Raw genomic sequence first — 26,514 nt, 5'->3', positions numbered from 1 at the left:
CAAATAGGAATAAACATTTGGGGTATTTTCGGGTTTAATAAATGGGATCCACGCCTGACACCATGTTATAAGCGGGTTAACAGGGTGCGAGTTATCAAGGGAGTGGTGTGTGTGTGTGTGTGTATATATATATATATATATTTATTGAAATATAGCCACAAAGAATATACAGTAGATAGTGAGGCTTATGAACAGACAGATGGATGAACAGAGGCAAAATCACTATTCTTGCACTATTTTATACTATGTGTAGTCTGGTCATATACTCTTTTTCAATGTGACATATGGTAGCCAGCAGTGAGGTCAGTCATTTTCAGACTCCTCTGCTTTGTCTTTCACTCTGAGTTGACCTAGGGTTGTTGCGGCTGATAGAGATATGAGGACTTGTCTCCTGAAGACAGGTGAATGTGTCAAGGGCACCTGCTCGAGACATTGGCATAGATAATAATAATAATAATAATAATAATAATAATAATAAAGACTTTATTTAGAGTAGGTAACTCAGTTAGTTACAGAACTAATTTACCTTGAGGCCTTCTACCTGTTATGTACAATATATACAGTATATACAACATGATGTGAAGAGTCTGGCTTGACAGTAAATAATTAAGTAATTTTAAAATTCAAAGTATCAAGCCTGGAACACATGCACAGGCATCAGTTAAAACATAAACATGTATAAAACATAAAATATAATCCTGCATTGAAAAATTCAGCTATGAAAATGATGCAAAATTACAGAAAAGCAGGTGGTATTTTTTGTACTAGAATTGTTCAATTTTCTAAAGATTTCATCCATTTAAGACATTGATTATGAAAAGATGAAATGCTAGGAACCTGCCTTATGTCACTGGGAATGTTGTTCTATACCAGTGGACCAGTATATTGAAAACTTTTTTTAAACAATTCCTTCTTATGGACCTTAAATTTGGAGTACCATCAGCATCTCTTTGGTGAAAGATATTGCTTAGTTACACAGGAATGTCTTTTCTGGATACTTTATACATCAATTTGGCCTTTCTAAGAGATATTCTTTCATGTATTGTTAAAATCTTTATATTAATTCATTGCGTCCTGGAAATTGTATATATATTTCTCTAGAATTAAATGGCAAGCCCTTTTTTGGAGTCTTAAAAGTTTTGTTATGTTTGAATTAGAGGTATTACCCTAAATTACATAACAATAGTCCAGATATGTCTGAATATAAATTTTATAAAAAGATGACCCTATACTGAAGAGGAATGTATGTTTTGATCAGTAGCCAAAGATAAGAATCAACTTTTTGTGAAACATATTTAATGTGAACAGACCAAGTAAGATTGTTATCTATGAATACACCAAGAATTTTATCATGAGAGGTCATATTAAGGCTCACATTGTCAAATGGATCCTGGAGTTTGTCGCTATCTAGCCTTGCTCGTTTTTGTTGTGTTGTAACTAGTAGGGCTTTCATTTTTTCTGTATAAAATGAGCATAATCTTTTCCTTGCACCATACATGAAGTCTGTTGAGAGCATCTTGTAAGTTATTTTCAAGTACCGTTTTGGTTTTACCCATCTCAGACAGTGTAGTATCATCGGCATAGAGGTCAGTGGAAGAAACTGAAATTCAAATCTTAAGAGGTAAATCGTTGATAAATAGAATGAATAACAGAGGTCCAAGGACAGAGCCTTGTGGTACTCCACAATTAATTTTTTTACTTTCAGAAAGTTGACCATTTAAAGATACTTATTGCACTCTATTGGTTAAGTAAGAAGTAAACCAGTTTAGAGAGTTTTCACCGGATTGATAGAATTTTAGCTTTTCAAGCAAACTTTTATGGCCTGCAAGATCAAAAGCTTTATGAAAATCAACCATAATAGTGCCTACCATTTCCCCTTGATCTAACGCTTTCAGCCATTTATCAATCAAAGATACAAAGATATAAGTGCAGTTTCACAGGAGTGATTCTGTCAAAAGCCAGACAGATTATCATGAATATGATCATAAGTGTTCAAATAGCTGAGAAAAGAATTGTGTACGTTTTTCAAGTAATTTGGAGAGATAAGGAAGGACAGAGATAGATCTGTAGTTATTTACATCATGTTTTGTTCCTGCTTTATGCAATGGTATAACCATGGCAGTTTTCCATGTTTGTGGAAATTTATTAGACCTAATACTTTCATTGCAAATGAAAGCTATTCTCTCTACAATTGCAGGTGCAGCTGCCTTTAGTAGCCTTGGTCCAATCATATCAAGTCCTGTAGCTTTACAATCATCCATTTTTTAAATACATTTCAACACAAATTCTGGACTCATTTCAGGAATTTCAAACTTTATATTGTTTGGCAGTTTTTTTAACACAAAAATGTTTGAGTTCCAGATGATCAGATGAAGTTCTAGGTTCTTTAAGTTTTTCAGCAATTTGAATAAAAAATTAGTTAAAAATATTTGAGATGTCAGTTGGATTACTGGTATAAATGCCCTCATGATTGAAGGATAAAATTTCAGTTTTACTCTTACATTTGCCTGCACCAAACCCTGTAAACACTTTCCAGATAGCTTTCGGGTTATTTTGGTTTTCATCCAGCACTTTTTTGTAGTGTGTTTGTTTGGCTTGATGTATCATTTTATTAACTTTATTCCTCCAAACTCTATATTCAGTTTGATTTCCTACCAATTTTGGTTGGTCTCTTTGCTTTATTGCTTCTAAAATTTCTGGGGAGATCCAGCCTGGCTGGTGGTCTTTCTTTATCCTGTGTGTTTTTAAAAGGGTATGTTTGTTCACTAGACTGATGAACAGATCTGCCCAAGTATCTAAAACATCATCAATATCTTCAAGGATTTGGACTGTATTCCATGGAATCTGTTTCAGATCTTTCAGGAATTTAACAGTATCAAAGTTTTGAAAAGATCAATAAGTAATGGATTTATGGATATTATTTTTTGTTGATTTGCCATTGACTTTGCATGTTAGAAAAACTACAAAGTGGTCACTTATACCAATCTTTGGAACCATTACTTCCAAAACATTTTCTTTTGTATTTTTATAACTATATAGATTAAGTGATAAAGTGCCCAGCTAACATCTTCAAAATCAAATTTGAATCCCAATTCAGTCAAGCATATGTTTCCTCTTACACATGTGTTCCATGCATATCACCTGTATAAACTTTACTATAAAATATTTAATCATGACTGCCGTTGATGCTAGAAATGGTAGAAATGTGATACCTGTGTCTCGCCATGCTTAAAAAGGTGACACAAAAAAGTTCTAGGCTGCTTCCTGTGGGTTACATTAATCATGATAATGGCTTTTATTTACCAAATATCTTCTTTAAGATGGTCGATTTCTGCTTAATTGGTAAATAAATCTCTTTCCTAAGTCTATGACAGATGCAGGACACTACTTTATTTACTCTAGTAAGCTGTGCCATCTTGTAGGAAACCCTGGTCAATGCATGTAGTAGAGGCTCATCTGGTGGCATGTTCAGAAGCTCCTCAAAAAGAAAGGTCAACATGTAAGATCCAGTCTTGGGGTTTCTGATGGCACCTAATCCTGAAATACAACAAGGTCCAAGATATCAATCACCTTGCTGACATACCAAACAGTCTAATAGAAAAGCAGTTAGCTAATATGGTCTGAATGCTTATTGTCAAATCTGGTCGAATTCTGCTGAGCACTTTTTGAGATGTAATCTTTGAATGATTTTTTCTAATTTTAATAACATTAGCATATTTGATCAGAGACTGGCATTATTTTTAGGAAATTGATGGACCTTTGTTGTCAGAATGCTTTTTGGTCCAATAATGCTGAGCAGTTTTTGTTGATTACGGTTTTATTTGATATCAGATTAACATCATTTATATAAATATGAAATGTCTTCATGCCAATAATGCCTTCATGCCAATATGCCTTTCATGAATTTGGTCATATTTTACAATGTTTTTTTAAAGATAAAGCTGTCTGAAGAATTTCTGTATCATTAATTGCACCTATGCATACTTGAAGATGTATTGACCTTGATATAAAATTTAAAGGTCTTGATGCCAGGATGGTTTCTGTCATATTTGGTCAACTATTACAGAGTGGTTTTTGAAGCTTATAAATGACAATGACAATGCTAATGAATGACACAGGATGCATGATTGTGAGAAACAAGGTCAAACCATAAGCTCGCTCAGCCTTATTGCCAGGTGAAGTAAAATATGAAACAAAGAAATATGTAGTCTTGCTTGGAAGCAAGGTTACCAACTTGCCATCAGTTTTACTCTTCGACTTGTAAACACAATCAGAATCATGCATGATATGCTATATTCAAAGATTTGTTTAAGAAACTAGAAGTTTGAAGCCAAAAGCAGAGTTTGAGGTGTGGAGGTACAAGGAAGGTAAAAAGAATTCTATATTGACAGGAAATGTTTTAACTTTCAAACTCTGAATAGCTGTTTTTCTCAGATTTTAATATTTTATTATTTCTTGAAAGAAAATCTCTAAAAATCAAGTTTTCTGTGATTGTATTTGATGCCTGAAATAAATATGCAAAGTCAAGAAGGTTTTATCTATCATCAAAGCATTATATCAACATAAACCTCACCAACCTCCTCTATGAATGAGCATGAGGACTTACCTACAGAAACCTCACCAATCACCTAAGTGAATGAGCATTAGGACTAATCAACAGAAACCTCACTAATCACATCTGTGAATGAGCATTAGGACCTGAATGAACAGAAACTTCATCAACCTCCTCTATGAATGAGCATTAGGACCAGAATCAACAGAAACCTTGCCAACCTCCTCTATAATTGAGCATTAGGATCTGAATCAACAGAAACCTTGCCAATCACATATGTGAATGAGCATTAGAACCTAGAGTGGTAGAAAACAAGCCAATCACCTCTGAGAATGAGCTATGGGACCTAAAGCAGCTGAAACCTAGTCAAACACCTCCGTGAATTAGCATTATGACCTAAAGCAATAGAAACCTAGCCAATCACCTCTGTGAATGAGCATTATGACCTAAAGCAATAGAAACCTGAGCCAATCACCTCTCTGAATGAACATTTGGACCTAAACTGACAGAAATCTCACAGGTCTCTGCTGAGAATGAGCATTAGGTCCTAAAGTTATAGAAACATAGCCAATCACCTTTAAGAATGAGCCTTAGATCCCAAAATGATAGAAACCTTGCCAATCACCTCTGTGAAGGAGCATTAGGACCTAAAGCAATAGAAATCTCTATGACTGAGCATTTGGACATATTAGAAACCTAGCAAATCACCTCTGTGAATGAGCATTGGGACCTGAATGAACAGAAACTTCATCAACCTCCTCTATGAATGAGCATTAGGACCAGAATCAACAGAAACCTTGCCAACCTCCTCTATAATTGAGCATTAGGATCTGAATCAACAGAAACCTTGCCAATATTCTATGTGAATGAGCATTAAAACCTAGAGTGGTAGAAAACAAGCCAATCACCTCTGAGAATGAGCTATGGGACCTAAAGCAATTGAAACCTAGTCAAACACCTCTGTGAATTAGCATTATGACCTAAAGCAATAGAAACCTAGCCATTCACCTCTGTGAATGAACATTATGACCTAAAGCAATAGAAACCTGAGCCAATCGCCTCTGTGAATGAACATTTGGACCTAAACTGACAGAAATCTCACAGGTCTCTGCTGAGAATGAGCATTAGGTCCTAAAGTTATAGAAACATTGCCAATCACCTTTAAGAATGAGCCTTAGATCCCAAAATGATAGAAACCTTGCCAATCACCTCTGTGAAGGAGCATTAGGACCTAAAGCAATAGAAACCTCTATGATTGAGCATTTGGACATATTAGAAACCTAGCCAATCACCTCTGTGAATGAGCATTAGGACCTGAATGAACAGAAACTTCACCAACCTCCTCTATGAATGAGCATTGGGACCTGAATGAACAGAAACTTCATCAACCTCCTCTATGAATGAGCATTAGGACCAGAATCAACAGAAACCTTGCCAACCTCCTCTATAATTGAGCATTAGGATCTGAATCAACAGAAACCTTGCCAATATTCTATGTGAATGAGCATTAAAACCTAGAGTGGTAGAAAACAAGCCAATCACCTCTGAGAATGAGCTATGGGACCTAAAGCAACTGAAACCTAGTCAAACACCTCTGTGAATTAGCATTATGACCTAAAGCAACAGAAACCTAGCCAATCACCTCTGTGAATGAGCATTATGACCTAAAGCAATAGAAACCTAGCCAATCACCTCTGTGAATGAGCATTATGACCTAAAGCAATAGAAACCTGAGCCAATCGCCTCTGTGAATGAACATTTGGACCTAAACTGACAGAAATCTCACAGGTCTCTGCTGAGAATGAGCATTAGGTCCTAAAGTTATAGAAACATAGCCAATCACCTTTAAGAATGAGCCTTAGATCCCAAAATGATAGAAACCTTGCCAATCACCTCTGTGAAGGTGCATTCGGACCTAAAGCAATAGAAACCTCTATGACTGAGCATTTGGACATATTAGAAACCTAGCCAATCACCTCTGTGAATGAGCATTATGACCTAAAGCAATAGAAACTAGAGCCAATCACCTCTCTGAATGAACATTTGGACCTAAACTGACAGAAATCTCACAGGTCTCTGCTGAGAATGAGCATTAGGTCCTAAACTTATAGAAACATAGCCAATCACCTTTAAGAATCAGCCTTAGATCCCAAAATGATAGAAATCTAGCCAATCATCTCAGTGACTGAGCATTAGGACCTGAATCGATAGAAATCTAGCCAATCACCTCAGTGACTGAGCATTAGGACCTGAATCGATAGAAATCTAGCCAATCACCTCAGTGACTGAGCATTAGGACCTGAATTGATAGAAACCTAGGCATTCACCTCTGAAAATGAGCAAATAAATCCAATAGGTAGACTTGGTTGGTCAGATGCCAGTGATGATCTAACAGATGATGTTATGATTAAGATTTGTGACAAAATAAACCTTCCCTAATTTCATGAAATTATAACTGAGATATTGCAACATGTTAACTACCAAGGAAAACTAGTAACATAAACTTGGTTGATTCTTAATGTCCCCATTGATGCATTAATATTATCAGTCTTGTTCACAGATTTATATTGTAAAAAACAAGTTGAGAAAATAGATTTTCTGAAAGCAGCTCTGGTTTAAATGTATCAAACTAGATGTTACAGAAACCATGGCTAAAAATTATTCTGCAAAACATCTTCTACCTATAAGCTAAGATCAAATTTTAACAACTATTTAGAATTACCAAAACCTTGCCCTGAACAATTCAAAGGAAGTATACAGTATTCTCGGGCTAAAATATGGAACTCACTTCCTGCTCACATCACACCTGTTGATTCAGTTAAAAATATTACATGCATTATTTCAAAACTAATGAGAAAAATTTAAGTTCAAGATCAAATTCTGGGATTTATTGTAATATTACTCTTCAAATTTATCGCTTGCTTGGCTTTCATCTTTTATATTAGCATATCTATAGAAGTATGCATAAAATGTCATATATTTGAAAAAACTCAGTGTTACATGAACATCTCTCAACTTTTATACCTAATAATGTTTTATGACAAAGTATAACAATGATATAAACTTTACGATATGTCACATTTTTGCAGAATAGCCTAAAGGTATATCTAAGCAACAGTAACCATTAACTGCTGTGTATACATGAAGACCATGCTTACAGTGATTTCAAAAGATGGTTATTGGAGAGATTAAACAAAACTTTATACATGCAGTTAAATCCTCCTACTTTCATAATGTATTTTAGTATGCATCTGTTGAAGCGCTTACTTGTATAAAGTTATTTTTATGATGAAGAGAAACTTGCATCAAGATTTTTATAGATTTTTTTTAATAGTTTAGATTTTAGTAGAAAGCCTCAGCTGAGATAAGTTTTTTTATTGAGTAATCATCTTTAAATAAAAATATTATTATTATTATTATTATTATTATTATTTTATGTCTTAAATTGGATAAAAGTTAGTCTATCCATTTTCACTAAAGGAGATTTTAAATTTATAAATTTTATCTGCATTGGTTAACATTGATACCAGGGCTAGCCTTAGGTCGATTGGACCGATTTGGCCCAATCAGGCCCCGTACTCAGAGGGGCCCCATGCATTAGTAATTTTAAAAAATATATCTATAAAGAGAAAATAATTTTAAAGCGATGAAAGAAAATTTTAAGTTTACTACCATATGAAACTTGTTTAAAAGTTTATTTCAAAATGCCAGTACTCACAGGGGGCCCCACACATGAATCCAGGGTCCCCGACAAGTGTGTGTGTGACTTGGATTTTTAATGTAGCTTTAACAATTTTTCAGTCATATCACTACGATGTCTGCAGGTTGGCAGTTTATAGTGAAGTCTAGCATTGGGGCATCATGCTGCAGACATGTAGCATGATGTCCCACCTAGTCACATTATCCTGACACCAGGTCAACCAGTCCTAACACTAACCTCTTAATGCTGTGTGTCAAGCGAGGCAGCTGTTGGTACCATTTTTGTAAGTCTTTGGTATGACTCGGCCAGGGATCAAACTCACGACCTCCTGCATTTGAGGGGGATGGATTATTAGCATGCTTTCTGGCCTATCCAATTCATTTATTTCATCATAAATCGGTTTGCAAATACATGTACATGTAACAGCAATTGATGTTCAAACACAAGCATCCTTTCAACCACAGTTCTTCAAAACAATCCAGACTGATTTAATTATATTACTGCTTGATCCACTCACTTATGTATGTACAACATTAGATCACATGCTATTTATGTATGTACAACTTTAGATCATGTGCTATTTATGCATGTACAACTTTAGATCATGTGCTATTTATGCATGTACAACTTTAGATCACGTGCTATTTATGCATGTACAACTTTAGATCACATGCTTTTTATGCATGTACAACTTTAGATCACGTGCTATTAATGCACGTACAACTTTAGATCACATGCTACTTATGCATGTATAACTTTAGATCACATGCTATTTATGCATGTACAACTTTAGGTCATGTGCTTTTTATGGATGTACAACTTTAGATCACATGCTATTTATGCATATACAACTTTAGATCACATGCTATTTATGGATGTACAACTTTAGATCACATGCTTTTTATGGATGTAAAACTTTAGGTCACGTGCTATTCATGCATGTACAACTTTAGATCACGTGCCATTTATGCATGTACAACTTTAGATCACATGCTATTTATGCATGTACAGCTTTAGATCACATGCTATTTATGCATGTTCAACTTTAGATCACATGCTATTTATGGATGTACAACTTTAGATCACATGCTATTTATGTATGTACAACTTTAGATCACATGCTATTTATGCATGTACAACTTTAGATCACATGCTTTTATGGATGTACAACTTTAGATCACATGCTATTTATGTATGTACAACTTTAGATCACATGCTATTTATGCATGTACAACTTTAGATCACATGCTATTTAGGCATGTACAACTTTAGATCACATGCTATTTAGGCATGTACAACTTTAGATCACGTGCTATTTATGTATGTACAAGTTTAGATCACATGCTATTTATGCAAGTACAACTTTAGATCACATGCTTTTTATGGATGTACAACTTTAGATCACATGCTTTTTATGCACACATTATTCAAAATATGGATGATTTTCTGTTGGGTTTCATTTATGCACCCACATAAATCATGTGTTGGATGACTCACCAAACTATGGCATGCATTGGATAAAGGTTTCAATACAACCTGTGGCAACTAGGTGGGGCCCACCTTGAAGGAGATGGAGAGATAGTTGATGCCATCAGAAATGAAGTAAAGCTTACTTAGTGAATATAAAAGTTATGGAGGTGTCCATAAATAAATTATTTGTGGTTATTTTTATTATTATTATTATTATTATTATTATTATTATTATTATTATTATTCTGGCTATGGCCACTTTGATAATACATGTAACAATGGTAATAGTGTTTATCTGTAATATACAGATTAATGTATATAATATAAACATATTATCTAATGTAGAATAACCTGCTTTTAAACTGGATTGTTCTTTAACAAGTAATTCATTTTTTTACCCCCATTCATTTATCCTATTTTTTAAATCAAAATTACTTTCCTTAAAAAGGGCCTCTGTAGTTGAAGGGATCATTTGCATCACCTTTCTTCAGAACTGTTATATTGATAGCTTTTGACCAATTACTAGACATCATCCAATATCTAGTATTCAGAGATTTGTCTGACTAAAAGAAACATCCAAACCTGACATCTCCACTTTTCCACACCAATACCCATCTTGAAGCTTAACAAAAGGCAAACAGTATCCTCCGATGTCATTAAATTGGTCCCCAAGCAACCACCTGCATGGATCTATATATGTACCTAAGCTCTGTTCAGTTTCATTCTAAATACAGTCACTTTTTATAACATTTATCTTATTGTCCATACATATATCTTATGCTAAAGTTGTGAATTTCACAGCTTCCAAAACTCACCCTTGTGTTATCTGTAAAAATATAAATTTAGGAATCTATGAGAACAATTAGTGTGACTATTACCTTGTGTGCACAGAAACTTATCCCAAAAATAATAATAATAATAATAATAATGATAATAATACTAATACTAATACTAATAATAATAATAATAATAATGATAATAATAATAATACTAATACTAATAATAATAATAATAATAATAATAATAATGATAATAATAATAATACTAATACTAATAATAATAATAATAATAATAATGATAATAATAATAATACTAATACTAATAATAATAATAATAATAATAATAATGATAATAATAATAATACTAATACTAATAATAATAATAATAATGATAATAATATTTAATTATTATTATTATTATTATTTTATTATGATCATCATTATATTACTGTTATTGTAATTTTTCAGCAATAACCCTTAAACTTATCTGTTTGTCATATGCTTATCAACTCATATGTCAGTTCCTTCCATGATATGAGGAATTATTTGTATTTTAAGTTAATTCCCCTATCCAGTTATCTTAATAACTAAAAATGATCAAAAAGATTTTCTTTCATTTAATTCAGCTGAAATATATAAGTATCAGCAAACTCTGGGTCTTCAAGAAGCTACAGATTTGTCAAAACAGTTGAGCAGGTGAGTCATTCAATGACAGTTCTTTTTCAAAGCATCACACTTTAAAATCAACTTTGTTTGAAATTTCAGGGTTGAGAAGTGTACATGAAGTCAGACACAAGTGCTACTTTATTGAATAAGCTGTCATGATGTTTTTAATGTTCCGATATGGAATATCTTTTGCACATTATTTTGCATACCTATAGGGAATGGATTAATCAGGTATTCAACTTTATTTGTCGTCCTTTCAACCTATCAGACTTAAACTAAATATTCTAGCTAGCTTTCTCTTATTTCAGAATGTACAAAAAACTTTCCATGTCATTGAAATTAAACATGCATTTTACAACAAAAGAATTTCAAATTTTGGCTTTTAGTTAAACATATTCACGGATTCAGCCAATGTGGGTATGTGAGAAAGCTTGCCAGTAGCTTCTCGTGGGTCGGTGGTTCTTTCCAGGGTTTTCCCGGGTTCTTCCTCCACCATTAATACTGGCTGCCATGTATAGCCTATTGTGTGCTGAAAAATGGCGTTAAACCCCACAGCAACAAAAAAATGTACATATTCAGGCAAATTAAAATAAAGAGAATGATCCAAGCGGATAAGTTTCGAATCGTTGCAGAACTTGTGGTAGCAGTAGGAAGGGTGGGAAGGTGAATAGGCAATCCCACTGGAAGATGAATGTATTGACTGCCCGTTCTCTCTGATCCATGACAGACACGTAAAAGGTAAGTTTGTTGTTGAGCTTGGTCACAAACAGGTCCACTAGAGGTCTTCCCCAGAGGGAAAACAGGGATTCTGTTACTGAGTGATGAAGACATCATTCTGTGGGGAAGGCTCAGTCTGTTCTCAATAGACTGTCCGCTAATATGTATATCTTGCCTGGAATGTGGTGAACTCAGATTGTGACATTCTTTAAGGCTGCCCAGATGAAGAGGTTCCAAACCTACATGCATAGAGAAGGGGCATGTGTGCCTTTTTGATGTTGTAGATGCGCTAAGATGGATTTGTTGTCTGAGGAGACCATGACACATCGGCCCCTTATTATGTTAATGCACCCTTGCAGTGCTAGAAATACTGCTTTCATTTCTAGGTTGTTGATGTGGTGGGACATTTCTGCACAAGTCCAAGAAACATGGAGAATTATGCCCTCAAGCTCTAAATGAGCCCCCAACCGGAATCTGACACATCGGTGAACAGATAGGAGTGTGGATTGGGTGCGTGCATGGGAAACCCCATCAGGAATCTGTCTCGATTCATCCACCAAGCAAGTGATGGTGAAAAACTGGTCCTGTGTGAATTGAGGTTGATAAAAAATCTCTGTGAGGCTTTCAACTTGTAAGAAGGAGGAAATGTTGGGGACGCACGTGGCATTTAAGGTTCCAAGTAGGGAAAGATAAAGTCAAGCAGACAACAACGTTTGCTTGTAGCATCTCTAGGAGAGCCAGGATTCGATCTACTTGATCCAGAGAAACCCAGACCGGACCAAGTTTTATTTGTGAAGTTCATCCCCAAGTAAACAAAGACTTGTTATGGAACAAGTTCCAACTTCGTGTTTGGGTAAGAGACCCAAATGAGTTAAGGTGGACCAAGAGTGGAACAGATCCTGATGAAGGGATTGGACTTGAACCCTGCTGATCAGCCAGTCACTGAAATACTGGAGAATTGATGTTTCCTGTATTTGGAGGTAGGACGCTACCATTTCTACGATCTGGGTGAAGAATGTGTGCAGAAGAGATTCTGAACAGCAGAACCTGGAATTGAAAAGCTTCCTGGTCAAGGCAAAAATGAGATATTTGCACTGTGGATGAAAGGAGCGGATGTGCAAATAGGTATGCTGAAGACTGATGGAGATGGCCTAACTGAATGAATGAAGAGCGTTCTGGATTGAGGAGGTTGTCTCCATCCAGAAGGTTACCTCCGACAGAAACTAGATGAGTGGGGAGAAATCAATTAAGGTTTAAAATTTCCTGCTTTTCTAGGTGACCAGGAAGATTTGTGAGTAGACGGAGGGACATTGACTGTTCAAGACCCTCTCAACTGCCTTTTTTACCTCTTCCCTCAATTCCACCAGACTGGACTGTGGAAAGAAAATGAGGGTCCTTCATGGGGGTGGTTGTTCCCGAAACTGGAGACGATAACCCTTGTTACAATGGAGAGGACCCACCCACCATCTGTAATGCTTGACCAAGCTCCTATGAGCCCTGGGTGAGCACCTACTGGGATGTGCATGGAGGGAATGCAAGGCAGAAGAGGGATTATTTGCTAGGGCTGTCACAACCCCCCTTTTTCTGTCAGTAGGAAAAGTAGGAGGGACAGAGAACTTCCTCATGGATCTGGGTGACCTGGGTGCCATGGACTAGGGTGGTTCCCTCTCCAATTTCCAATGAGTAATATTTCTGTTTTTTGATGATTAATTTGTGATCCTGACGCTTTGCTAAAAAGTTTGTATTGTTTCATGAGAGTTTGGTAGGATTGTTGTTCTGTAATAAAATTTGTACAGTCATCTGCATGCTGGAATGTTTTGCGTTCATATTCAAAACTGGATATATTAACCCCTTTTATTGTCGCGTCTTCTTGAATTGCCCTAATAAATACCTCTATTCCCACTTTATCAGTTTATTCTGGAACTAAGTCATGGGGTGCCAACATAACTAATGTGTTTTGCTGCTGTGATATTTTTTTAGCATTGTTTAGTATGAAGCAAAAGGTGTTGAGGTTTGCATTTATGCCTTTTGTTTTGTTTAGATGGTAGGTTGTAGATAAATTTAGCTAATATTTTAAACATTACCTTACTGAAATGCGACATAATTTCTCTATGTGTGGGAAGTATGCTCAAATTTGTTATCTTCATTTCCTTTCTTAACCATAAGAGGATCCCATTTTACCAATCAGTTTTTCCCCAAAAAACTGTGCAATGTTTGTGTCAAGAGGAAACAAAGTAGTTTGAGGGGAGACAACTCCTGTCTTTACACTAGTTTTATTTTATTGATATGGTACAATTGCAAAATGATGCAAAAATCTGTTTTAAGAGACATTTTTGACAACAAAAATCAATGAACAACAAATACAAATATATTTTATAACAAATACTGTCTGCAAAGGTTCAAGTTTATGACAGTTGATCACCCTCAGTGAAAGCCCAATAAAAACAGGACCTCTAAAACCTACGCATTGGAGCAGTAACTGATAAAAAGCTCTCTTGCAAACCATACAAGAAATGATTCAAGCTGCCCACTTGACCTTTTTAACAATATTACAATGAAACTATTGGTCTTTTCAAGACATAAATTTCAGGAAATTTAAAATTAATTTCAAAATATAAATGATTTATCAAATTTTATTACAATAAATGTTTGTAAAAAAACTAATTAATATCATAAAAAAGAAGAGATCTATAAGCAGTGTTATGAAGAAAGTAACTGTAGGAAAATTAATTAATGTCAGAGAAATGGAGATTATTATAGCAGTGTTATAAATATAATACTTGTTTGTAGAAAAACTAATTAATATCAGAGAAATACAGATTTATTTGCAATATTATGACTAGAGTACCTGATACTACTGGCCACATGATCAGTTCATCGTTGTGACAGGCAATACTAAAAGCTGGTGAAAGCAATGTAATTCCTGTATCTCCTTTTCCTTTGGCATCTTCTTCAGTCTCCTTGCAAACCATCTCCTCCTCTCCTTCCTCCTCCTCCTCCCCTTCCTCCTCCTCCTCGTCTTTCATCCAGTCATTTGGCAGCTGACTTTCATGCCATTCATCATCAGACACATCTGCAGTAGTAGAAGGTATGAGTAATTGTGATTTTAATGTAAACACTCTTCCAGCGTTGTAGTATCCCACAAAATTACTGTATATTTTGGCCGTTTGATGTCCAGAGTTTGTTAGAATGTGGATAAGAGTAGCATGGGTCAGACTTTGAGGACATTAATGATGCAATAACAGTAGCAAATTTTTATTTCACGGGCTGATATCTCTAAAATATGACCTATCCCCATTTCTTTATAAGTTACTTTCCCATCTATCACTTACATTCTAAAGACCTTTTCTGAAGGTCTACAACAAAGTGTCTAAATCAGGGGTTGGCAACCTATTTTACATTGCGTGCCACTTTTTCTGGATAAATTACAAAATGAATGAGTGCATGCCACCAGTAAGAGAGTAACACTGTTAAAGTTGAGATTTTCAGCTACCCTTTGCATTCCACCCAAAGCCACTTGACCTGTCACCTTGTGACACATGTACCATAGGTTATTGACCCCTGGTCTAACATATCAACATTTGTGATTTTGATGTCATTGCTCTTCCATTGTTGCAGTATCACACAATATATTTTGGCTATTTTATGACAAAATGTCCAAAGTTGGTTAGTATGCGGATAACAGTGTCGCATATAAGGTTTTGAGGGCATCAGTGATGGTTTGAAGCAAATACTCATTCTGATGGCTGTTATTGTTAACATGTCTTCTTTAAGCTCTTTATTTTTTCCCCATCTATCACTTACTCCTCTTCCTATCACCTTTTCCAAATATGTGGATTACCAATCTAAAACAACTTCCTAAAATTATTATACATCAAGATTTGAAATCCAGTTGTTTGCTATGATGCACAGTTGTTACTTCATATTCTGATTTCAGTCACGAATAATTTTGCACCCTTGGCTGACCACTATAGTTAAACAGGCCGAAAACATGGTATACCTTGCTGTGTGCACATAATTTAATCCCTGGTACATCCATCTACTAATGTGTATTTTCAGCAAAGTCACTGAAGCATGAACTACAGACCACAAAGACCTGTTTTTTAAAAAAGGATGTAAACTAATCAAGATGCATCAACTCACCAAGTATCATGATTCTAGGTTGGATAATATGCGCATGTATGTGTGTGTGTGATTTGGATTTTAATGTAGCTGTACCAATTTTCCATTCATATCACTGCAATGTTTGCAGTGTGGCAGGTTATAGCACAGGTGCTCGACATGAGCTTGATGTTGAGAAGAAAAAAATTCTAAAGGAAAAAATCACAGAGAGTGACAAAAATACCTTAGATTACCCCCATGACCCGTTCTGACATAGGACCCTCTCTATCATATTATTGGGTTTTTTTTCTCAACATCAAGCTCACGTCGAGCACCTGTGGGTTATAGTGATGTCTAGCACTGGGGCATTATGCCACAGATATGTAGCATCATGTCCCACCTAGTTACATTATCCTGACACCAGGCCGACCAGTCCTAACACTAACCCCTTAATGCTGAGCACCAAGTGAGGCAGCTCCTAGCATCATTTTTATAAGTTTTTTGGTATGACTTGGCCGGGGTTTGAACCGTGACCTCCCGCATCTGAGGAGGATGCTCTAACCACTTAGGCCATCAGAGCAGTCAAGATAATACGCATATAGCGTGGCGAAAAAAATCTTGTGGTCTTAAGCTCAATGCAAACATTTAATCGGTTTTTTTAATGGTTTCAGTGGCACTTTTAATGCATTACTGCCTATATCACACCAAGGAAATGGGAGCTAATTGTCTTTTCCGAGGATAAACTGAGGTAGCTAATCTGAACTGGCCTGGATGGGTATCAAACCTGTGACCCTTAGATTACAAGTCCAATGCTCTACCAACTAGGCAATGAATTTCAAACAAAAACGAACCCAAGTCAGTGAAGTATAAAACAATGAAAATAATGACCTATGACTGCACTAAGGGAGTAGCACTCTTCAAGATGCATCCATGATTAGTGTGTTACAGAATGCAGAAAACCTGTTTAGTCGTGAGCTAAATGTAAACACTTGACATCAGCTAATAAAATATGAAATAAAAATCACAGTGACCTTTCCTGCTTCTGCTAGAGTTCAAGGGAAAGATGTACACAATCATCTAGTTTTTTAATTAAAACATGAACAGTAAAAGCATTGAAGTCAAGCAAAGTCATTGAAAATGAAATATCAGTTACAGGGACACATTTTTAAGATGAGAGTGTAGTTCTCATCAAGATACATCCTTTTGCCAAGCCTCATGATTCTGGGTATAATAGTAAATGTAGATAAACAACAGTTCCTCAAAGGGACTGAAGCTCTACTGTCTGAAAAGAATTGTAAGACCAATTCTTCCTTTTAACCATGGAGTGTTAAAACTTTATTAACAATAACAAAATTTTGAAAAATTAGATGCTGTGGTGAATACACTGGATGTCACATTGGCAGACATCATTAGAATCGTTTCAGTGCAAACCCATTTTTGATGTGACCATCCATTCAGGAGAAGTCGCAATAAGAAAATTTTCAAGATAGCTGTTGTGGTAGTCATATTCGATGTCAGAATGGCCCTATTTTCATTTAAGACCAAGAAGACATCATAAGTCTTTCAGTGAAAGTCCATATTGATATGACCATCTATTCAGGAAGAGCTGGAATAACAATTAGATTTTTAAGATGGCTGCTGAGATTTTTATATACTGACATCAGATTGGCAAATTTTTATTTAGGGCCAACTAGAAAACCCCATATCAATCTGTTTTTCCCCTGAGGAGGCCTGTCAACAACAAAATTGTCAAGAAGACTATCATGGTGGTCATATTGGATGTCACATATCACACTGGTACCATTTTCATTAAGGACCAACTAGACCTTGTAAGAAGCCTTATGGTGTAAATCTCCATGTCAATCTATTTGTTCCTGAGGAGCGGTGATAACAAGTGTCATACTGGATGTCCAAGCCGCACCATTTTCAATTAAGACCAGACTAAACCACATGATGTATGTGTGTGTGTACAGTTTCCTGACAAACCTCCATAGCAGGATTAGCAATAACAAACATGTGCTAATGGACAGACATTCTATGAACATGTGCTAATGGACAGACATTCTATAAACAACTGATAATAGACAACGGACAACTCTGTAAGATCTTTTGATCTATGACCAGTACAGTTAAGAAAAACACAAAATTCTTCAAATTTTTTGGTAAAGGTTTCACTCAAATTCTTTCACTGCATCAACATCCAGATTAAAAAAAAAAGTTTTTAGACTGGAATTATATACAGCCTTTAATGTCTTGCCAGTAGGCAAAAATCTTAAAGCCAATGAGATCATAAGACTTAAATTGATGATTGACAATTTCACTTAACACTTAACCCATATTTCATAAGTAACAAAATTCAATCATAGGAACTTATGTTCTAATGGCTGAAAAGAATTACCAGGAATCCACTGAAGTCCAATTCTTCTGTTCTTTTATTATTTGACTGCTGAGTACTGAACACATATGTGATGTTCTTGAGAAATTCAAACATACCAAATTTAGGAACACAAATATTTTCTTACATGTTTAAGTTGACCTGTCAGTCCTGTACAGCATTCTTAAAATGGCCTTTGACCTTGAACCTGATATCATGGATAAAAAATCGTCAAACTTGTTTCAGATAATGTCAAGATATACCAACATGACAAGTTTGGAAACAGAGTCTCTTGAAGGGACTGATGGTCTACTAGCTAAAAGAGAATTTCCATGAAGTCAAAACAAGACCACTTCTTCCTTTTAACTGTTGAGTGTTGAAACCTGGCATCTCCAACAATCTTCATTGATAAGACAAAAATTTAACCTATGAATGTGCAAGTAATGAACATGTATGTACCAAATTTGCCCCCTTTGCTGGGGTGTAGTGCTATGGGAATGTGTTGCAATGTCATTCCTTAAATTTTTTGTGTGTTCCCTTGGCAGAGGTGAAGTAGAAAGGTACTGGTAGTCTATTTTTGGGGGTCAGTAAAACTGATTTTAATGGCGTAATGCTTAACTGTTACTACTGTGTAGCTAGTCTTTTCCAGATGGAAAATAATCTAAATCACATGATGAGAATTTATCCTCCAATAGGGTGACTAGAAAATTTTGGATTCCAGAACTGCACCTTCACTTATATATATCTCCAATCAAAGCATTTACACAGGTATTTTTCCACACAGGCCAAAACTAGCAAATGTAACTCCAATATTTATGAAGGGAGATCTTTCTGATATGAATAACTATAAACCTATATCAGTTTTGTCATCACATTCAAAGATATTAGAAAGACATGTTTGTAATGAATTTAAAAAGTACCTGGAATCATTTAATTTGTTACGTCCACGACAATCAGGCTTCTGTGAAGGAAATTTATGCCAGACTCCACTAAACAGAATGGTGGATGATTGTGTAATACCAGTAGTGGGTATATGGTAGAAATAACAAAGTTACGTCTCCGTGGGTACTTGTACTTTAATCAGACTAATGATGACTAAATGAATCACCTGAAGAAGAAGAAGAAGATGAAGAAGAAGATGAAGAAGAAGAAGACCTACAACATATACACATGAAACATATAAATAATTAAAAGTTAACGAATCTATCACACATGGACAATTCACAAAACGATATGGCACAGAATTATGATAAAACTATCACAATGTAATTGCTAAAAACTTACAAGCGCTGTGTAGTATTTTGATGTACAATAGTTATTTTCTTCAATACCATTTACAAGATATTGAGTAACATATTGTACCCAGAAATGTTGAAGTTGACTCTTGGAGAGTCATTGGAGGAGTGAACAATGGAACAGGGAACTTGTTAATGTAATCGGTGGTTGCATGTGCAATGCAAGTAACTCATATGCTACTCACCATATGTACCACAAAACATGTATATGGACATTGGACATCACTGTACTAAATCTGTAACACCAAAATACTAAATGCACACAAACAATAACACTAACAAACAGTGGTTTACATACTTCCGGGCTGGGTTAAGGGGCATCCTGACATTTATCAAATTCTAACAATAAAATCAAATTAAAACCAAAACAAGTTATAACATTAACATACAAGAACAATTTTCCCTGACTATATATATAACTTTCTTATCTACTGCAGTGATACTAATGTGACTGATCTAGTAGACCAGCCCCAGTGAGATCTTAACCCACCCAATTCTCCCCCGAAGATTACTACCATCGCATTTATTCACTATTCTATAGTAACTGATCCACAAATAACGTACAGCTTTCATATAATACCTGAGATATCAGATATGATTCTTATACTGTAGTATATTGTGCTAGCTATAAAATAAATAACTGAAGAATGTTGCCTTTCTTCATCAAGCTGAAATAAAATAGAAACATCAACCATTAATTAGCCTGAAATAATAGAAACATATAGCATAATGTGCATTATTAATGTTTATTTTTAGGATTAAAATAATTGTTTTAAATCGGTTCATGTCTTTAAAGGCGATACTCATTCTCCATATCTGTTCGACAGTTTGCTGACTCTGCTAGACCTACTGGGTGCTAGGGTAGGTGGAGACTGGGTATTATTTGAGAACACACCACCTGAGTGAGGGTCGGTATCACCCATACTCTCAGTGTATTACCAAAGATGAAGACTCTGATGGAGGGTTAACAGCCATAGATCAAGGTAACCTTGTAGACAGTGTTTCTTAGCTTTACAAAGGGTTTTGGCCTTGTAAATCACAAAATCCTGCTGGAAAAGCTCAGAATATACATGTATCAAGTTAATCATGAAAGCTTAACTTGGTTTTGATCCTATCTTGAAGGCAGATAAGTTTCTATTTTAAATAAACTTTCAGATAAGGAACTGATAAAGTTGGGTGTTCCACAAGGGCCAGTTCTTGGACAATTACTCTTTCTGCTGTACATCAGTGATTTACCATATCACATTGAGCTATCCACCACCAACATGTTTACAGATGATATGACATTACATAACATTGGATCAACATGCCAAGAGATTATCAGAAGAACAACTGCAAACAACTAAGTAAGGAATGGCAAGAAAGAATGTATTCAAAACGAAAAGATACTACAACAAGGAACAGTAATACTTATAGCACCTCCCAAAACATCAGTAAACCAAAGAGTCAACATAAAAAGGAATATTGTAAATTCAAACAAAATAAAAATGATGAACAACAGCAGCAAAATAGCCTAACTCCCCAGGGCACAACAAAACAGGGACGAGTCCTCCAAAGAGGTTCTCAGCTTCCAATAAAGTCACACTTAGAAGGTCTGATAAAGAGTTTTGAGGATTTCAATGTAACATCATGGCAAATGTGCATTAGTTCTGCTAATAAAGACATCGCATCAGAAAGTGCATGCCAGCATGTCTTGGCCACAGCTTCCAACACACACTGTAATATGGTTGGATTCACTGAGGCCTACTTCTTCATATTAAAAGAAGTAGTTGAGAACAGGTCAGCATGAGAAGTTATTGTGACCAAAAGCCAGGATTTTTGTTCGATGGCTTCAATTGTTCTAATGGGAAATCATGCCCAGGTTCCAGATAAGATACCCACTTGGGATGAACCTTCATTCAACTGGAGAGGTTTAATGGGCCACAAAGGGTAATGTACCCAGTAACTCAAAGCAAAGACCATAGGTTTGAAGGTAGAGTGAGGAACAGACCAACCTCTTTGTCACTGAGCAATGTCTTGGCCTGTCAAAAACCTCTGTGATATTTCTCATTTGCGGAGGAACAAGGAAGAAGCAGGAGATCTGGTTATGGTCGAGTCCCAAAGATCTTTCCCGAATGGAAACAATTTTCTTGGGCTGTGAGCCAGATGGTTTCACTTTTGGTCACAATTCTCTGTGGTTATGAGGTTTATGAGGTTTCTTTTACCACCTTATCAAATGACCTCATCAAACTGAGAGGAGTTGGAGGGCCTAATAGGAGGCATTTATTTAGTTGTTTCTACCTCAAACTCATTAGAGCTGATGAGGATAGATAGTGCATCATCATTTAGTACAGTCTTCCTCACTATGTCCTTTGGTAGAAGTGACATAAAAGCATTCTATGCCATTTCCTGTATCTCATCATGGTGAGTACGGAGTCTATATATGTGTGCTAGAAGTTCCAGGAGGAAGATGACACCAATTGTCTTTCTTGGATGATACTATGTCTGTAGTCTTCCTAGTGGATGCAACCAGATGGGGAGGTGATGGCAGGACACAAGACATGGCATCATTTCTACTCTGGGACCAGGGTGAAGCAGCCCAAGGTGGCATAAAGGACCAATTACCCTGATGTGAAGGGTCCCACATCCCACAATTGGATAATAGGAAAGGGGGGGGGATATACCAATCTGATTCTCTTCCTTAGTCTGAACCTACTGGGCAGACTCCCAGTCCTGTACAGGGTGTGAGAGTAGAATGGGGAAAGGGAGGTACTCTGTCTGATCCCTATACCATCAGGTCTCTGATTAAAGACTAGCAGAAAGTTGGTGACTGGTATGAGACAACCAATGGTCTGTCACTGGTACACTCTGACTGGTAAGTGGGATGAACTAACTGTTTGTTCAGTTACTATACCCAGACTGGTCACTTTGATGAACTAACTAATGGCCAGTGCCTGGTCACTAAACAATGACCCATGACCAGACTGGTCACCAGTCAGTGAACATTCAGGTGATATTGATATGTCACAGCCTGATTTGTCTTCATCATTCATCAAAGTGCAATGCTTCTCCCTTAGGGAGAGTTTGACATGCTACCCAAAAAGTGTTGGGGGGCAAGCACCTCCCTCACAGGAGGGTGAGACATGCTACCAAGGAAGTGAGACAAATGGTGCACCTCATTCCTCACAGAAGGAAGCAACATGCTACTGTAAATATGAGGAGTATTTTGACTTCTTCCTATCTGAAGTAGGTAATCTACTCCTTGAACATTCATTACCTCCTACAGGAGGGGCCTTACATGTCTCTGAAAGGACTGGTCCAATAATTTCCTGGGGCTCATGAGTGCTCATCTAAGCTGAAGAACAAGTCATCTTGCAGTGGGTTCCTGGAGATCTGCAAGAGGAAAACCTCAAAATTCAGGTGATGAGGAGGAAAGACATTTCCTCCACCTTCTATAAGTATGTTTGGAATCTGCTATATTTGAGATTTCATTCATCCATATTGTACAAAAAGTGCAATGATTCTTATATGTTCACTTTGAACATGTGAGGCAGTCTGGGTAAGTGTCCCAAGGGCTCTTCTTACAGCCACACTTTCCTCAGACTGTCCCAACATTGTTCTCTGAAATAAAATTATCTGAAAGAGAACAAAATTTATAACATGTGTTGTGCCACACGTGAAACTCACATGCTTGTGTGTAGTATATTTGCACAAGGTACACAATAACTCACTTGGGAGGAATTTCTTGTCTTTTCTTAATAAGGAAGTTATTCAGTTGTTAAAAACTTTATTGTTTTCTAGGAACAATGCTGACACACAAAAACAGTGCAGTGTGATTCACATCAATCGTTATTAACATACAAGGTGAACTGGAAAAAAAACACCAAATTGATGTTTAAGCAATTATTTAAAATAAAGGTATACAAATCCCTGCTAACTTCAGGTATAGCCTATGCTGCAACACTACTTAACATACAACAGTTACCTCTAACCAGGGGCCCCAAGTGGCCGAGTGGTCTAAAGTGCTCTCAGTTACGAATCACTGCCATCTCACCTCTGTCTGTGCCGGTTCGAATCTCGGATTTAGCCAATGTGGGTCTGTGAGAAAGCTTGCCAGTAGTTTCTCGTGGGTTGGTGGTTCTTTCTGGGGTTTTCCCATGTTCTTCCTCCACCATTATTACTGGCCACCATGTATAGCCTATTGTGTGCTGAAAAATGGCGTTAAACCCAACAACAACAACAACAATTACCTCTAACCAACTGTATACTGAAAATAAGATGGATGTACACAAAAGGGTGGGATACAATGTGATTACCTAGAAGGTCCTTTCCAGAACTAATTCTAAAAAGAAACAAGGGTTATTGGCATATCACAGAAGATCAGAAGGATGAATTGTGACACTGTGACAGGAAAACTGCAATGTAGTTTTAAACTCGCAATAAGCAATTTTTCTCTGCTCATGTTATGTACAACATAAACATTAACATATTGTCCTTGAAAAAAAATTACTGTTCTGCACACTGGCATCCTTGGTGCATGAGTGAGTCATGTATTACTGATAATTCTGCACCCTGTGGGAGGATGTATTCACTCAGAACAGACAACGTTTATCGATACGAAAAAGTAAAGGCTAGACACTGGCCACTTGGCATCCATCCGTCTATGAGAGACGATGGTGTACTTCCAGAGTAAGCTTTTGTTTCTCCTTCTTTCTAGCTCTCTTTTCAGCTTGCTTTATGTTTCTGTCTTCCTTGGCTTTTTGAACACCCTGTCTGACAGCTAGATGCCAGGTGGAAATGTTGTTAGCACAGCTCTATCAGTCATTGACACTGATGTTGGCCGTCTTCATGTCCTTCTTGCAAACACCTTTGTAGCATAGACGTGGTCGTCCAGTCGGTCGTGCACCTTCTGCTAACTCCCCATATAACAGGTCCTTGGAAATGTGACCTGGGTCCATTCTCTTGACATGGCCGAACATGCTGTTCATGTTGGCATGTTCTAGAACCTGTGTTGGGTACTTTGTTCTTCCACTGGATGTGCAGAATGTGCTGCAGGCATCTCAGGTGGAAGCTGTTGAGTTTCCTCTTGTGTCTCTCATAGGTGGTCCATCTTTCGCTGCTGTAGAGGAGTGAGCTGAGCATGCAGGCTTGGTAGACACACAGTTTGGTCTTCTCGGTGAGGTTGGGGTTGTTCCAGACCCTCTAGTTAAGTCTGGCCATCACTGCTGCTGCCTTGGCAATCCTGCCGTTCACCTCAGAATCAATGGAGAGTGAGCTGGAGATGCTGGACCCAATGTATGTGAAGTTCTCAACAACTTCCAAGCTGTACCCATTGATGGTGACGGAGGGAGGCAGGTGATGTTGAACAGCTTACCGTCAGCCCTAGTATAGATGTACACTCCCTCGCTGCAGTCCTTGAAGGCATACTGGAGAAGCATGGAGAAGAAGATGGCGAAGAGCATCAGTGCAAGGACACAGCCTTGTTTGACTCCGCTGATGACTGGGAAGGCCTCTGATGTTGTGCCATTGAAGAACACTGTGCTGTGCATGTTCTCGTGGAACAAACGTGATGACAGCAAGCAGTCGTGGGGGACAGCTGATATTCTGCAGGAGTCTGAAGAGTCCACTCCAACTGACCAGGTCAAATGCCTTTGTCAGGTCTATGACGGCAATGCAGAAGGGTATCTGCTGCTCATGACACTTCTCCTGCAGCTGGTGTAGTGAGAAGATCATGTCTACAGTTGACCTGCCGGCTTGAAATCCACACTGGGACTATAGGTAGACACGGAAGGATAGAATCTGCAAGTGTGCCAAGGCAACACGGGTGAAAGCCTTTCTGACGATGCTGAGGAGGGAGATGCTCCGGTAGTTGTTGCAGTTGCTATGGTCTCCTGTTCCCAGCAGAAGCAGAGGAGTATGTGTAGGGGTTGGAGCGGTGCTGGTTTCCCACTCTTGAGGACTTCAAGTGGAATGCCGTTGCTTCCAGGAGCCTTCCCACAGGCAAGGCAATCGATGGCTTTTGCAAGCTCTTCCAGGGTGGGCGGTGTTTCTAGTTCCTCCATGACAGGCAGGTCTGGAATGCATCCAGGGCGGTGTCATTGACGATGTTTTGGGTTGTATACAGTTCGAGATAGTGCTCAACCCATTGCTGCAGTTGTTTCCCCTGGTCTGTGATGACTTTGCCCGTCTTGGACTTGACATGGGGCAGTCATGGAAGTGGTGGGGCCTGTCACCTTACTGATACCCTCATACATTCCTCTTGCATCCCTGGTGTTGTCAGCTGTCTGTATACTGGTGCAAAGGTTCACCCAGTAGGTGTTGGCACAGCGGCAGGCAGTCTTCTGGGCATTGTTCCTTGCAGTCCTGTGGGCTTGTACTGTTCTGGGGCTAGGTGCAGCCTTGTATGCCAGGAAGGCTTTCCTCTTTGCCTCAGTCATAGGCTCCATCTCCTCCAAGTTGGCCTTATACCAGTTGACATTTTTTTGCTCCCTCTTCCCACAAGCAGTGTTGCTGAATTGTACACAGTGTCATGGAGGTGGGACCACTTGGAGTCGATCGTGTCATCAGGTGTCACTTTGGTGACAGCTTCCTGCAGTTTGCTGATGAACTGCTGTGTTTTCTCTGGGTTGCTTGCACAGCAGGTATTGATGCATGGGTGACCCTTCTTCTTGGCATGGTGCAGCTTCTTGGGGAATATTTGCACCTTGCTGGCCACGAGGGGATGGTCAGTGTTGCAGTCGGCACTGTGATAGCTACGGGTGAGGAAGACACTGGCCAGTTCTGCATGCCTGGTGATGACGAGGTCTAGCTGGTGCCTGAGTGGCGTGAACGTGGGTGTCCCCATGATACCTGGTGGATCTCCTTGCATTTGAAGAAAGTGT

At 37.4% G+C, this 26,514-nt stretch overlaps 1 protein-coding gene across 3 annotated transcripts in view; it reads right to left on the bottom strand.

The window, feature by feature from the left end:
- Positions 1–466: 466 nt before the first annotated feature.
- Positions 467–26,514, bottom strand: part of LOC149805876 (uncharacterized) — an 84,707-nt gene continuing 58,659 nt past the window's right edge. For all 3 annotated transcript variants that reach the window (XM_089950617.1, XM_089950618.1, XM_089950619.1), the window contains exons 5-6: positions 14,733–14,957; positions 467–3,537 (exon numbers count right to left, since the gene is read on the bottom strand). In XM_089950617.1, the coding sequence (XP_089806743.1) occupies positions 3,296–3,537; positions 14,733–14,957 (467 nt within the window). In that variant the 3' untranslated portion in view covers positions 467–3,295. The remainder of the gene's footprint in view (positions 3,538–14,732; positions 14,958–26,514) is intronic.

This window comes from Sinohyriopsis cumingii, chromosome 2 (assembly GCF_028554795.1).
Source record: "Sinohyriopsis cumingii isolate HCF-2022 chromosome 2, ASM2855479v2, whole genome shotgun sequence".
In the NCBI taxonomy this organism is placed as follows: Eukaryota; Metazoa; Mollusca; class Bivalvia; order Unionida; family Unionidae; genus Sinohyriopsis; species Sinohyriopsis cumingii.
This window is presented reverse-complemented; position numbering and strand designations above follow the sequence as displayed.